Source organism: Platalea leucorodia (genome assembly GCF_965183815.1).
Source record: "Platalea leucorodia genome assembly, chromosome: 11".
NCBI classification, from domain to species: domain Eukaryota; kingdom Metazoa; phylum Chordata; class Aves; order Pelecaniformes; family Threskiornithidae; genus Platalea; species Platalea leucorodia.
This window is the reverse complement of record NC_138833.1, coordinates 19082623-19095801: the sequence shown is the minus strand read 5'-3', so window position 1 is coordinate 19095801 and position 13179 is coordinate 19082623. Positions and strand designations below refer to the sequence as shown.

The following is a 13179-nucleotide window of genomic DNA, read 5'->3' as shown; positions in this document are numbered from 1 at the left end:
AAGAAGAGCAATTAAAAGAGAAAAAAAAAAATTAAAATGTCAGATTTCAGGAGAAAAAAAAAAAAGTGTTTTAAAAAAGGCTGAAACTTTATAGTAGCCTAATTTGACATGAATGACTACAAAAACAGGTTGGATTTCTACTGATCAAACTCTATTTCCAAGAACTTACTGTAGACAACCTAAAATAAAAATCAGCAGAGATTTGAAAAATAAAATCATGCCAGATTTTTTGCTTTATTTTTGCTTGTGGCTCATAACTGGATGTAGCATCAATATAATTTTATAAAAGGTTTTTGGACTGAGTTTTGGGGGGGGATTTTGTCTGGTTTCCCACCTCTGGCAAATACAAACATCTTGCAGCTTGTCTCACATCCCATATTTCAGATTCCCAGCTCTCTAAATCCCACATTTCTGATTCTGTAAATGCATCTGCTACAGAAGCTGATACAAGTAGCTGGAACCTCTTTTCTTACGCTATAATCTAATGCACTTAGCAAGCCAATGAATATGTGTGAAAGGAGGGGCTTTCTGGCTAAGGGACTCCTTGCGGGGGAACAGCTGTTACAACTGCAAAACCTTAACTGAAGCCAGGCAAACACACTCACTCACATCTCTCAGTGGCTTTGTGCATCTAGGTCTGGCAAGACAACTCCCCACCTCTCTTCCTCTCTCTGCAAAAAGTGAGCAAACTAGCACAGAGGAACGTAAAGAAGACTGGATCTCAGTTGTGAAACATTTCAGCAGATCCAGTAATGGCCTGGATCAGTAATATCTCCTGGTTTAACCACCTTGCTCTACATGAAGAACATTTCAGGAGGTACTTAAACAGCACTGAGGATTACTTAGCCTTCCTGTGTGGGCCCAGACGGAGCCACCTGTTCTTGCCCATGGCTTTGGTGTACACCCTGATCTTCGTTGTTGGGGTGGTAGGTAACTTCTTAGTTTGCCTGGTAATCCTCAAGCACCGGAACATGAAGACCCCGACCAATTACTATCTCTTCAGTCTCGCCATCTCAGACCTGCTTGTGCTGCTTTTTGGGATGCCACTGGAAGTCTACGAGATGTGGAGCAACTACCCCTTCTTGTTTGGGCCCATCGGCTGCTATTTGAAGACGGCACTCTTTGAGACAGTGTGTTTCGCCTCTATCCTCAGTGTGACCACAGTCAGCGTGGAGAGATATATTGCCATCCTCCACCCTTTCCGTGCCAAGCTGGAGAGCACTCGCAAGCGTGCCCTGAGGACCATCGTGGTGCTCTGGGTCCTCTCTGTCCTCTTCGCCCTCCCCAACACGGGCACCCATGGCATCATGCTGCAGTATTTCCCCAATGGCACCCTGGTCCCTGGCTCTGCTACCTGCACTGTAGTCATGCCCATGTGGATCTACAACTGTATTGTCCAGATTACTTCTTTTCTCTTCTATGTCCTGCCTATGGGGGTGATAAGTGTGCTGTACTATCTGATGGGGCTAAGAGTAAGTTCTACTCTGACTGTGCTCAGTGTTTCCTTAGCTCATTCTTATGTGTTTGTGTCTGTATGTGTCTTTTAAGTGATTGCACCTTTTTCTTGCCCATCTGCTTTCCCCCCAAAAAGCAAAATAATTTCAAACCTCTGAAAACAGTGGACCCAACTCCTTCTTTGGTGTAACCCCATTCTGAAATTAATACAACTATGTTGGGGAATAATTTACCCCAATCTTTTTTTTGAAAACTTACCACCACTGCTGCTCACATTTGAATGTTACTTAAACATCCAAGTCTGTAGGTTGATTCCAGCCTCTCAGAGATTTGCACCTTTGCAGTAGGGACTAGAAGGAAATAGACCAAAAGGAAAATGTAAAAAGAATAAAATGGAGCAGGCTAGTGATTGAATCTCGTGTATTATTTGTTTTCCCTCTTCTTGTGACTGTGGAATTCCCATTGCATTACTCTATTTTTCTCCTTCCCTGGAGATGGTGATAATATTCAGTTTTTAAAACTCACAAATCTGTCATAAACTGAAACACTACCTTATTGCTACAGCAAGCAAATTCAGCAATCATTTCTTTATATAACTATGGCATAGTTTCACCATCGATTAAGGCTACCTTAGAGTTCATATTCATTCTCTCTTCGGAAAGTGAGACTAGTTTTATGAAGTATTCTACATTTAAATAAACGGATAAAACAATCAGTATCACAGTATTGTGAAACTATGTAGCACAACACTGAAATGCACTGCTAATTGTAGCAAGTCGATGACTTTTTTATTCCCGTACATTACATATATTTTGAAAATATAAATCCTATCTCATCGCACTGAATATAACTTAAAGTTTAAAAAGCTGTGTCTGATCATACAGCAAGAAAGGGATGTGATATGCTAGTAGAGACAAATGAACTTACCGAATAATGTGCAAGAAATTCAAACAAATCTCTGCTGATATATCTATATCTATATCTATATATCTATATATATCATCTTCTTGTGCTGGCTGATTTTTACTGTTATCTGAAACTATACAGAAGCAATTTTTTCTCACCTAGGAAAAGCCACCAGGATTAACTGCCAGAAATCCATAGCATACAGCAGATCTTTGAAGCAATGAATGGGTTAAATTATCCCCACTGCCCAGTGGCTGTTGTGGAGTCTTTACATAGTTTCACTGAAAATTTTTCAAAATAAGACCTGAAGGGAGGAAAAAGTGCTGAAAATATAGCTGTTACAAAAAGGAAAAGAGAAACCCCCAAACTAATAAAAAGAAGTCTCGAAGATTGCAAAAACTTCTATATTTGTGGCAGCAGATATTCCTAATCCCCATCCCAGAAGAGAAGCTAGGTACCAGAGGGCTGCTCCCTCAGGACTGCTGTATATTCACAGATATGTTCAAGCTGTCTTTCTTAAGGGCTACAATGCTCATTGTTTATGCCTCTGCTTTTCTGTATATCCAACTCAGATTTCCAAATTTTAAACAACATCCATCCTGGGTATATCTGCATTGCACTCCAAACTGCACTAGGCAAGGTAATTTCATTTTTTCAACAGAAATGATAGAAGAATGGGGTATATATATAATTTTTCAAGAGAAGATACTTTTTATCTAGTCACAGAGGATGAAAGCTATGAAGCTTCAGCACCACTCCAGAGTCTCCTGAGTGCCACGTATTACTCACAAACTGTAGTGGAAAAGCTCAGAGTTGATCCGAAGGTTGTACAACAGCTCAAATTCAGCAGACATAGCCTTTCCAAGTCCAGGCTTTGTGGAAAGGGCATTTCCTCACCAAAGTTTCTCCTTCAAGCTTTGCCAGCGCTCAGGAGAGCCTCAGGATGCAATACAGAAGGAAACATGTGTGACATGTTAAGCAGCTGTGAGGAGGTAGCAAACATGGGTCTGACGGTAGCTGAGTTAATTTTTAACTTTATTCCTTGCAAAAAGAAAAAAAATATATTTGTCTTTTTCACTGGGAAATTTATTGCCAACAGAGCTGTCAGGTTGATTACCGCATGATCAATTATGTCATGATCTACTTGGATATAATTTTAAGGCTTGATGGTTTAATAGTACAATGTTATGGTCAATAGCTAGTTCCAGCATTTGTGTAAAGAAGAGGACACTTGATGATTACCCTATAGTCTCATTAGATTTGATTGTGGAAGCTTCCTGCTGCCTCTCTCATGGGGTTCTCATCACAGGTGCCTTTAGAACAAATCGCTAAATCAGCCAGGCTCTTCTTTAAACCCAATTCAGCTGTTGGGCTACTGGTTGCAACCTATAGCCAAAAAACTGAGGAGGAAGAGGAGAGGGAGAAAATGAGAACATGGGGAAATGGCTACTTGTAGAAGCTAATCCCTGCAGTGCTGATAGAGATGGGGTGGCATTGCTTGGGAAGAAGTCTGCATTGCAGCAGGATTCAGTGCAAGGTGCCTGTCCATTTCTTTCAAACTGATCTCTAAAAAGACACATGGATAGGTGGTTATTACTGGTTGTCTAAAAGTCAGACTCTATTTAATGAGGATTTTTGACAGTGAATGAAGAGAGTGGAGAGTCACGAAACTTACTTATCCCATCTACTTCAGACATCTGTGAGGGGATGTAGATGATCAGATGGGACTATATTGATCTCACCTGGGCAGGACGATTCTTCTGGTGAGTTCAACAATTCTCTTAGTGCCACTTCTCCTCAGTAACACACTGGACACACTGGCAATTTTTATTTCAGCTGTCTTTGAATCAAGACAACTTATTCTTGCCAATGTACAACTGGTCTAGATTTTATTATCAAAAATCTATTTTGCCCCCTAAAAGCCCAGTTGTTAAAACCAGAATCATCTGTGGACAGTGACTACCTTTGGCTAATTTCTGCAGAGCCCAGCACACTCCTGGAAGAGTATGTGCCCTTTCCATGGAGGTTGTTCAGCAAACCTTGCACCCACTAACACTTTTCCTTTGCAGTGGGAGTGAGCTAAGAGTACACCCAGGCTGCAGTTAGCAGACAGGTGGCAACTGCTTCAGCCAAATCACTGAAATAGGCAGGACTGCATGCTTTAGCACAAGCCATGAGGTTTTTTAAATATCAGTTTTTCCATCAACTGGAAGAAAGTTTGGTCACCACTCGTGTCAGACAGGCCAAGGACCTTACAGAAAACAGTTGTCCTGCTATTGCTGGGTGGCCTCACTAGGTTTGCGTGGGGATAGGTGAGGCCCTAATTTCACTCTGCCTTTTGATTTCTAGTATGAAATGCTGTAGCTAATAAAGATGTGGAGGGAAAATCCAATTTTCAGCTTCTTGCTCCAGACACTTTTAATTCTCTTGCAGTGAATGGGTAACATTCATCTCCAGGCAACCCTACATAGCCTCATACATCCACAGTGATGTAAAAGTAACCACTACCTTGGCTGGAGTTCTCCTTCTGTCAAACTTTTGGCATGAACTCAAGTTACAGCCTTTGCCATGGACTCGTTTCTTTTTTTTTTTTCCCCTTCCTCTTTGCCATAACTCATTGTTTTATTAAACTGTAACTGCTGAGTTATTCTTACTAGTTATACCTCCATCTCTTATCGCTTGAGGCTAAAGAAGAGCCTTATAGCATCATCAAAATGACAGGAGGAAGGTGAAAAATAAAGATACATGTGTCTCTGGTTTATTACAGCATCAGAGCACTGTATTCTCTGAGGTTTTGGAATATGCCTGGAATAGATTACTGTTGAGACTGAAAACCACTGAAGGGAAACCAGGGATTTTAATCAATCTGAGCAGACATTTATCGCTAGATATGTTTCAAAGCAACTGAGCCTCTTCCTTAAACAACTGTGACTATGACTAAAAGTTACAAAAGGAATAATGTAAAACACGAGAGCTTGAATTGCACTGTAATTGAATATAATTTGATTTACATGTGCTTCCTTTTTATGGGTTTTATGAATAAATAGAACGTTGAAAGAAGGTCTCATTTGATCATCCTTACAGAAAAACATTGTTAATCAAAAACCAGGAAACAAAGTCACAGTGTAAAAGGCAAAAGAAAATGGCACAACTAGCATGTTTTCGCAAGATTTTTACAAATCCAGATAGATTGATTTCTATCTTTTCCCTAATTCCTGATATTCCTTCCCATGTAATTAAAAGTTTTGTTTCCAGTTTCTTTCAGTTGAAAAAAGCATCACTCCGAATCTGTTGGCTAATCAGAAGTTCCCACTTCAGGAAGCTGGGTCCAATTATGCAATCTTCATAGATTATTTCTTTTATAATGAAAGCAATTGTCCTGGTTATCTAGCCCTGGTCTTTTCATCACCAAAGCATCAGTGCTCTCACTGTAAATCTATTCGGGAAGCGTTTCAGGGAAGATCAGATTATTATTCTTTATATCCATTTTTTAGAAGTCCAGAAAAAACTACTGGAGAAAAAAAAATGCCTTGCTGTAATCAAGCAGTCTGTGGCTGAATCTGTGCATATCATGCACACCGGCTGTCTGTAAGAGAGCATATATGGGTTTTGTTCATTAGATGGATTGAATATCAATTAGTCCAAACACTCAGGGCATGAAACAAACTCCCTTGAATTCTACAGAAATTTTTCCAGTGATTACTGAGGCCTCTCTGGGTATTTTTTGGATCATTGGCTTGTGCTTAATTGTGGTGAACCCTTTTAGGAAAATAAACAAACAAACAATATTTTGTTAGAAGAGAAAATAATGCCTACAAAATACTGTTGAAATTGAACACAAACTGTGAACCAAATATTGACTCATTGAGAAAGGACAAGTGGGGAACTGAAATACAAATTTGCTGTAAATATGCAGTCTGAGATGCATAAAATTTGCAGATTGTTTTGAACCTAAAGCTTCAATGTTTCCCTAGACTAAAACTGAAATTTAAATGTAAATTTTTTTCAGTGAGTCCCGAGTTGCCCCAAATTTTGCCTTCTCAAACTACAGCTATCAAAATATCAAACAGGCTATGTCTGGTGCGGATGTCATCTCCAGTCTAAGCTCTCCTTCGGTTTCCCTCCTTTTGCCAGTTGAAAGGAGACAAATCTTTGGAAGTGGAGGAAATGGCTGTGAATGTTCAGAGACCATCCAGGAAATCAGTCACCAAGATGTTGTGTAAGTAGTGAGTCTTTCTGTGTTTTATTTACCATGGAGAAGGGGGTGACCAGGTCCTGAAGGGTATCAAGTAAATTCACTGGATACAAGAGTTATGAATAGCTGTGATTAAAAAAAGAAAAAAAAAAAGGCTTATTGCTGTTTTATCTGGACTTATAAGGCATGGGAGTGGAACGCCATGGCTAACTATTAAAAGACTCAGAAGGCAAATTTTCCTCCCCAGCATGAGAGGAGGTTGAGCAAACCTATGTGGCAGATGCTTGCATGGCCACTCTCTACTATCCCTTATTCCAAACCTGGCTCTTGCAGCCCTCTAGGAAAGATCCCTCTTTTTCAGAGTGCATATAGTCTATCTATCTTGTACATTTTTAAAGAAGGATGTACATCTGTTTTGCATCACACCACAAGCTCTGCTCATGAACAGGAAGGTCCTGCCAAACCACATACATCACCTACCGATGACTTAACCACTTAGACCTTCCCACTAAAAAGTAGGACCTAGGCAGACTTGCACGTTATATAGCATTCAGGAGAATTTGTGCTCCAACCACCCTGAAAGCACTCACATCACTTCCTAATTTAGGGCTGTCTTTAAGGCAAAGATCACCTTGTTACTGAGATGGTGTTTATGCAGGAAACATAAATCACCTTCAATATTTCCTGCAACAACATTATTCTTTTAGGCAACTTAAGTGTGACCTTCTGAACTAGGAAACTGTACTTTGAAGTCAGCCTGATTTTCTGTGCCCCATGACTGTGATCACAAATGTTCATAGGATCCAAGTCTGGAATGGGTTTGCAAGAGTCCTTACTAGAGCCAGCACAAGCCAAGCTGTGCAATGGAGGCAAACTCTTTTTCTTTCATGCTGAACAGTGCACCCAGACAGACTTATCACCAGCAGATAGTTCCTATGGCCTTAACCTGCTATGTGATGTACAAATAGTGTGCAGAGCAAATTAACTCCAAGGCACAATGAAGTCAGTGTGTCCCAGGTACCACAGATGAATCCAGATGTCTCACTGGCTGTTTCTTCATTGGGCTCTGTACATGCCACAATATTACCTGGCTGTGCCTGCTCTGCTTGAATGTCATTGTGTGTGCATGCGTTGAGTTATCCAACACAGAAATCAGGGGAAAGTGTGTTCTTTTAGCTGTTAATGTTTTTCAGTGAGCACTGCAGAAAGACAGAAAGGATGACAAAAGTTTTGAAACTATGAATAAAATTTGTGTATTTAGTCTTTCATCCAGCTTTCTGAACTCTCTCTGCTCTGTGCAGGCTAGTGAACCATATCCTTCCATAACTGACTTGTTTTTCTTCTCCCCTTTCTCCATGCTAGTTGTCCTCGTGATGGTTTTTGCTATCTGCTGGGCCCCATTCCATATAGATCGACTCTTCTTCAGCTTTGTTGTGGAATGGACTGAGCCTCTGGCTAATATATTCAACCTAATTCATGTGGTGTCAGGTAAAGCTTTCTTCTTCTGCTTGCACAGGGCCTGGGAAAAAAAAATAGTGAGTGGTTTACTTGAAATATGTAGTCATTTATTTTGTAGGTGACATGAGGCATGCATGGAAAAGCTTCTTAGGGTCTGGTAGACAGTGACAAGAATCATGCCTTTAATAAAAATGGTATGCAAGTTTCTGCAGCTTTCAAGATCTGGGCATGTTGTCCAATACAGTTGTCTGAATATTCACAAAGGAAGAAAAAAAAAAAAAAAGGATATCAGACATCATTACCAGCTGCTTTTCCTTCTTGGAAATGTTCAGAAATGAAGTCTGCTGTCATTCAGCTGCTTTTAATGAATACACAGCAGCAGGCATCAGCCTCCAGAGGTCTCTCAGGCAAACAGGAAACCTTACCAAATGGCAAGACAAAAGACTTACATACTGCTCAGAATTGGGTGATACAACCAAACGTTTATGGCCCTGCCAACGATAAAATGAAAGCTTTTTCAAAGAGGAATCTTATTTTCAGTCTGCCATGGGAAAACACTGAATGTGGCCATTAGGCAGCTCAGACAAATCCAATCTTGTGCAATTGTCCTGGTGTGTTGTAAGAAATTAACTCCCCTTGGCTGGAAGTTATCCTCTGACAGCTTTGATGGGGGCACCAGCTGTGCAAATCCTGCTGTGGGGATGAGGGCTGTGCTGCAGGCAGGTCAGTACAGCTCAAGAGAGAGCTGGTTCCTGAACAGCTGGAGATAGTGAGCTCCAGTTAATACTCTCTCCCACTTTCCTTTCCCTGAGTGCCGCAGTGCCTGAGCTAGCCTTGGTGAGGCATCCCTCTGCCTCTGCCTGGATAGTAGCAGGCAGAGATGTGCTGTCCCTGCCTCCATCCTTGAACCCAAGCCTGGTGGAGCAGAATAGGTAACGAAGAGATTCTCCTCTTCTGAGATTGTTCCACACAAAAATGAGGTCTCTCTCCTTTTCCTCATCCTTGTTCTCATAGGTGTTTTCTTCTATCTGAGCTCTGCTGTGAACCCCATCATTTACAATCTGTTGTCCCAGCGCTTCAGGATGGCTTTCCTCAGTGTGATCGCTCCTTGCTGCAAGCACTGGGCCCCTAACCATCCCACCAGCAGGATTCCTGCCCAGCAGAGTATCTTTGTGGTTGAGGACCACAATCTCGTGGACTCTGCTGAAGACACAAGTCTCCCTGGCACCCACAGAACATCTGTCAGTAGTTCTCAGCTCTCCACTGGTCTGTGACTTTCCACGTTGTAATCCAGGCGAGAGAGAAGTTAAAGAAAATGACTTTAAGAAACAAAAAGAGACCCTCCTAAAAGACTGATTTCAGCAAGAAGAGCTCACAGATGTGTCTTGTTGAATGAATGAATGCAGAGACTGTAATTAGCAGGTGTTTGAGAAGCATTGTATTACCCTCAAGCTAATAGGAGGGCTGGAAATCTCAGCTTACTGGCTGCAAGCTATGCCAGCAAAGAGCTGCTTTACAAAAATGAGACATGCTCCCAATGTTACCAGCACAGGAGGGAGGCACAGCTTACCCAAGTCTTACCAAATGGCTTTTTGTGCACCAGCCTCAACATCAGTTTACTTGGTTTGAAATGGAGCAACTTGCTGCACAAGCCTTGTCTACCCACTTCTAGCTTTAGGCAAGCCAGTCTCACTTGTCTTCCCTACGACCTCAAGGTGTAGCTTTGCAAGCCTCTCTTGGCAACATCAGCAAGTAGGCATGAACAAGAGCAGCTCTAAACTGGGCTGCTAAACATCAGACACCAGCAATAACTATTTCTGGGCGAGAAGAACCAGGGAGCCAATAATTATGAAAAGCAAACTTTTCCTTCCTGAGCTAGGTGAAGATTTGGGTGGGGGGTGGTGATTAATGCATTGAATCAGTCAAAAAAACTACCCTTTAGTGTTTTGTTTTTTTTTTTTTAACAAGTCTCAATGTTACTACCATATCTTCTCATACTATGTCTGACAATATCTACACAGTGCTGAAATGGCACATGCATGCCACAAATTCATCTACATTACCTGGGAAATAGCTATTGCTGGGAGCTGAGAATGTTCCTGGTGTGACTCCTTTGCCCAAAATGCAGCTAGTGGGGGATATCTGCCCAGGGAATGTGAAATGTCTGCAGTCTTTGAAGGCTTATCCCATGCATTGGACAGCTTCATTTTTGCCCATCTGCCTGAACTGAGCCTGACTACGTACAAATGGACTGTGGTAGGTCCCTGCTATGCCCCACCTCCTGCAGTTTGCAAAAACTTCTTATCATTGCTTGAACTTCAGATACTTATGTGTTGTCTCTACCAGTGAAGCCCTGTGGTTATACTTCATCAGACTTCACACCTGCCCATACCAGGTGGATTGCAGAAGTCAAGAGATTACATGGGGTTAGCAACCAGCAGGAAACAGGCTGGAAAACATTCACAATGGAATTGGGACAAACCTGCAGGATCAGAGAAGCTGATACAAAGGCAATAAAAAAGAGAGTTTTTCAGTGATTTTGCATCTACTGAATTTAGGTTTTGCCACAAAGCACAACATAAGGTCTGGGAAACTCTCCCATATCCCAGTCAGGCAAACATATCCTGAAGGCAGCACACTTACATCCAAGCTGATGAGTTCCTGAGCTCCACTAACTGCAAGGTCAGGACCCTACAGAATTTTGTGAAGGCAGAACAAGGTGAATCCATTATATGACGGAGAAGTTTACAAACAGAGGTTTCAAAGTTTCAAAGCCTGCTTGTATTTCAGAGAAATACCTCCCTTGTGCATCATGACGCAGGGCTAGGCTTAGCCACCACACTGGGCTCAGGCTTGGCACGCACTGCCACAGAAAATTATCTGATGTGTATCATCAAGGGGCTGGGACTTACTTACATAGTCAGAGTACACAGAGTTATCATAGCGAATAAGAACATTAGTTCCTGAAAGATGATACACTGTATGCATAAAGGCTTATTCCAGTCTTGTCACTGGGGATCCAGATGACATTTCCCACCATAGGAGGAATGGGTTATACTCCTGCTACAATGGGCTCTTACCTTGTTTGCCCCAAAGTCTTCTGTTTTGCCTCTTGCTGTGGGACTCCTAGACGAGGCGAGACCTGGGTGGCTCATGGAAGCTGGTGAGTCACCTTTTCCTGCAGCGCAAAGGGAATTTTAGCCCATGTTCTCCGTCAGACCCATTTTACCAGCTGCAATCTTGAGAAACAAGCCATGGAGACGGTAACAGATACACACAAGGCCCTGGAGAGAAAAGACAATTCCTGCTCCCTGAAGACACAGCTGAAATACTTTGCCACCCCCAAGTGGACACTGGAGTTTTTTCAGTGATATTTACATTTCTAACGAGTTTTGTATTATCATTTTTCCCTCCACCAGACATTAAAGTGCGTTTTCCCTCTAGATTTGCTGTGCTGGTCATGCCTTGCCACCTGCAAGCTGCCCAGGTCCCTGTTCTCCCACCCGTGCAGGGCACTGAGCTCTGTACTCCCACTAATGGGCTGAGGACTGCCTGGGCAGAGGCTGCACGGGATTTCCTCCCTCACCCTGCGCCTCACTTGTGCAACTCCCTAACTGAGCCCAGGGGTTACCCTCCTCATCCCAGCTGTGTACCACTGTGTCTTCTCCACTGCCCTAGACACCCAGCCAAAGGAGTGAGGAGACAGTATAGTTTGACATAGTCACACATCCACCATACGATGGGGACATTCCTCTGCAAGATTTTGTGGCTCTTTGAATGCATCTTATGTATTTAGGACCAGACATCATCTTGTGTTGGTGCACAGAGAGCCATTCACAAGTGATGCTCCTCTCTTCTCCTCCCTTCATGGGAGAATTGCAACTTTGGCTGCAAAGCTTGGGGTTGTTAAATGCATCTCTGACTTGCAGATGAGCACACAGACCCACAGGCAAGGCTGGGATGTGAAGCTGTAGGGTAAAGATTTTGTGTGATCTTAAATAAAATGGCCAAATTTTGGTTCCCAGGGAAGCAAAAGGACTTTAGAGAGAAAGAGAAAGTGGTGGTGGGGAAAAAAGCATGCATGGATGGGGAAATTTTAGAAGATAACTAGTGAGAAGCAAATGACCAGGAACCCACCTCCTGTTCTGAAGTTTGTTTTTTTTTTTTCTAAAAGCAGTTTTTAGCACATTTAATTTGACATCAGTCAAAAGAAGTGACACTCATAACCAAAAACTACTGAACTTTTTTGGCCAAATGCCAAAAGGAAAGATGAAAACGTGTAGCCTTGCACCAAGCCAAACTTTCTGTGAAAGTGTTATTGGGGGAGACATGTCAAAATTCTTCTAAACTCTGCTAAAAATAAAATAAACACAGTGAAAAAAACGTGGGCTGGATTGAGGTTGAGTGCTCCGAGTTAAATTCTCTGTGACAGCACAGCTCAGTACCCCCTCGGTCTTGAGGTCAGATCTCTAGAAAATAGTGTTGATATCCACTGGAGGCTTTTCTTCCCAAAAGGTCGGTGTATGAGTTATTTATCGCTCTGCTCTGATATTTACCTGGCTGAATTTTGGAAGCTGGATCCAAACATGAAAATACTAGGAAAATGGATAGACATGTCATGAAAGCCGATGATATTCCTTTATTTATACATTTAGCAGCTTTCATAGCCAAGTGCTGACAAGTGTTGGCAACTGGCAGAGAAAAACTCCTGTTGCAAGAAAATGGAGAACAACTCACTTTTCCCCAAAGTGGTCTAGTGTGATAAAAATATATTTATTTGAAATCAAGCATGACTTTCTAGACAAAACTGTCTATTGATTTATTTCTCTGCTTCTGTTTCCCTCTGGGAAACATGCAAGTGTGTGAGCAGAAAGTGTGGAGTGCAGGGGCAATGCTCCAGCACTGTGAACAAAACGTGGACAGTTTGAAATGTGTTGCAAGGAAGCACTTAAAGGAGAGAAGAATTGCTTGCATTGCCAATGAGTGATACTCAGATCTAATGCCAGGTTCAGTACTGGAAAAACCATCATGACAGCAAGTGGAAAATTCTGTTAAGTTTATATGAAGAGTTTTTCGTCTTTCGAAGCATTCAATCCATGGCTTATCAGTAGAACTAAATGTCCATTTCAGCTGCAGAGCTGGTTATATGTATCTGTGTGTAACAT

The 13179-nt window shown here is 41.9% G+C and overlaps 1 protein-coding gene across 1 annotated transcript; it reads left to right on the top strand.

The window, feature by feature from the left end:
- Positions 1–752: 752 nt before the first annotated feature.
- Positions 753–9288, top strand: NMUR2 (neuromedin U receptor 2; the record flags this gene model as incomplete). The annotated part of the gene is made up of 4 exons (XM_082323821.1): positions 753–1472; positions 6496–6580; positions 7919–8044; positions 9029–9288. 4 exons carry the CDS (start codon positions 753–755, stop codon positions 9286–9288), a joined length of 1191 nt encoding a protein of 396 aa, XP_082179947.1.
- Between the last annotated feature and the right edge of the window lie 3891 nt (positions 9289–13179).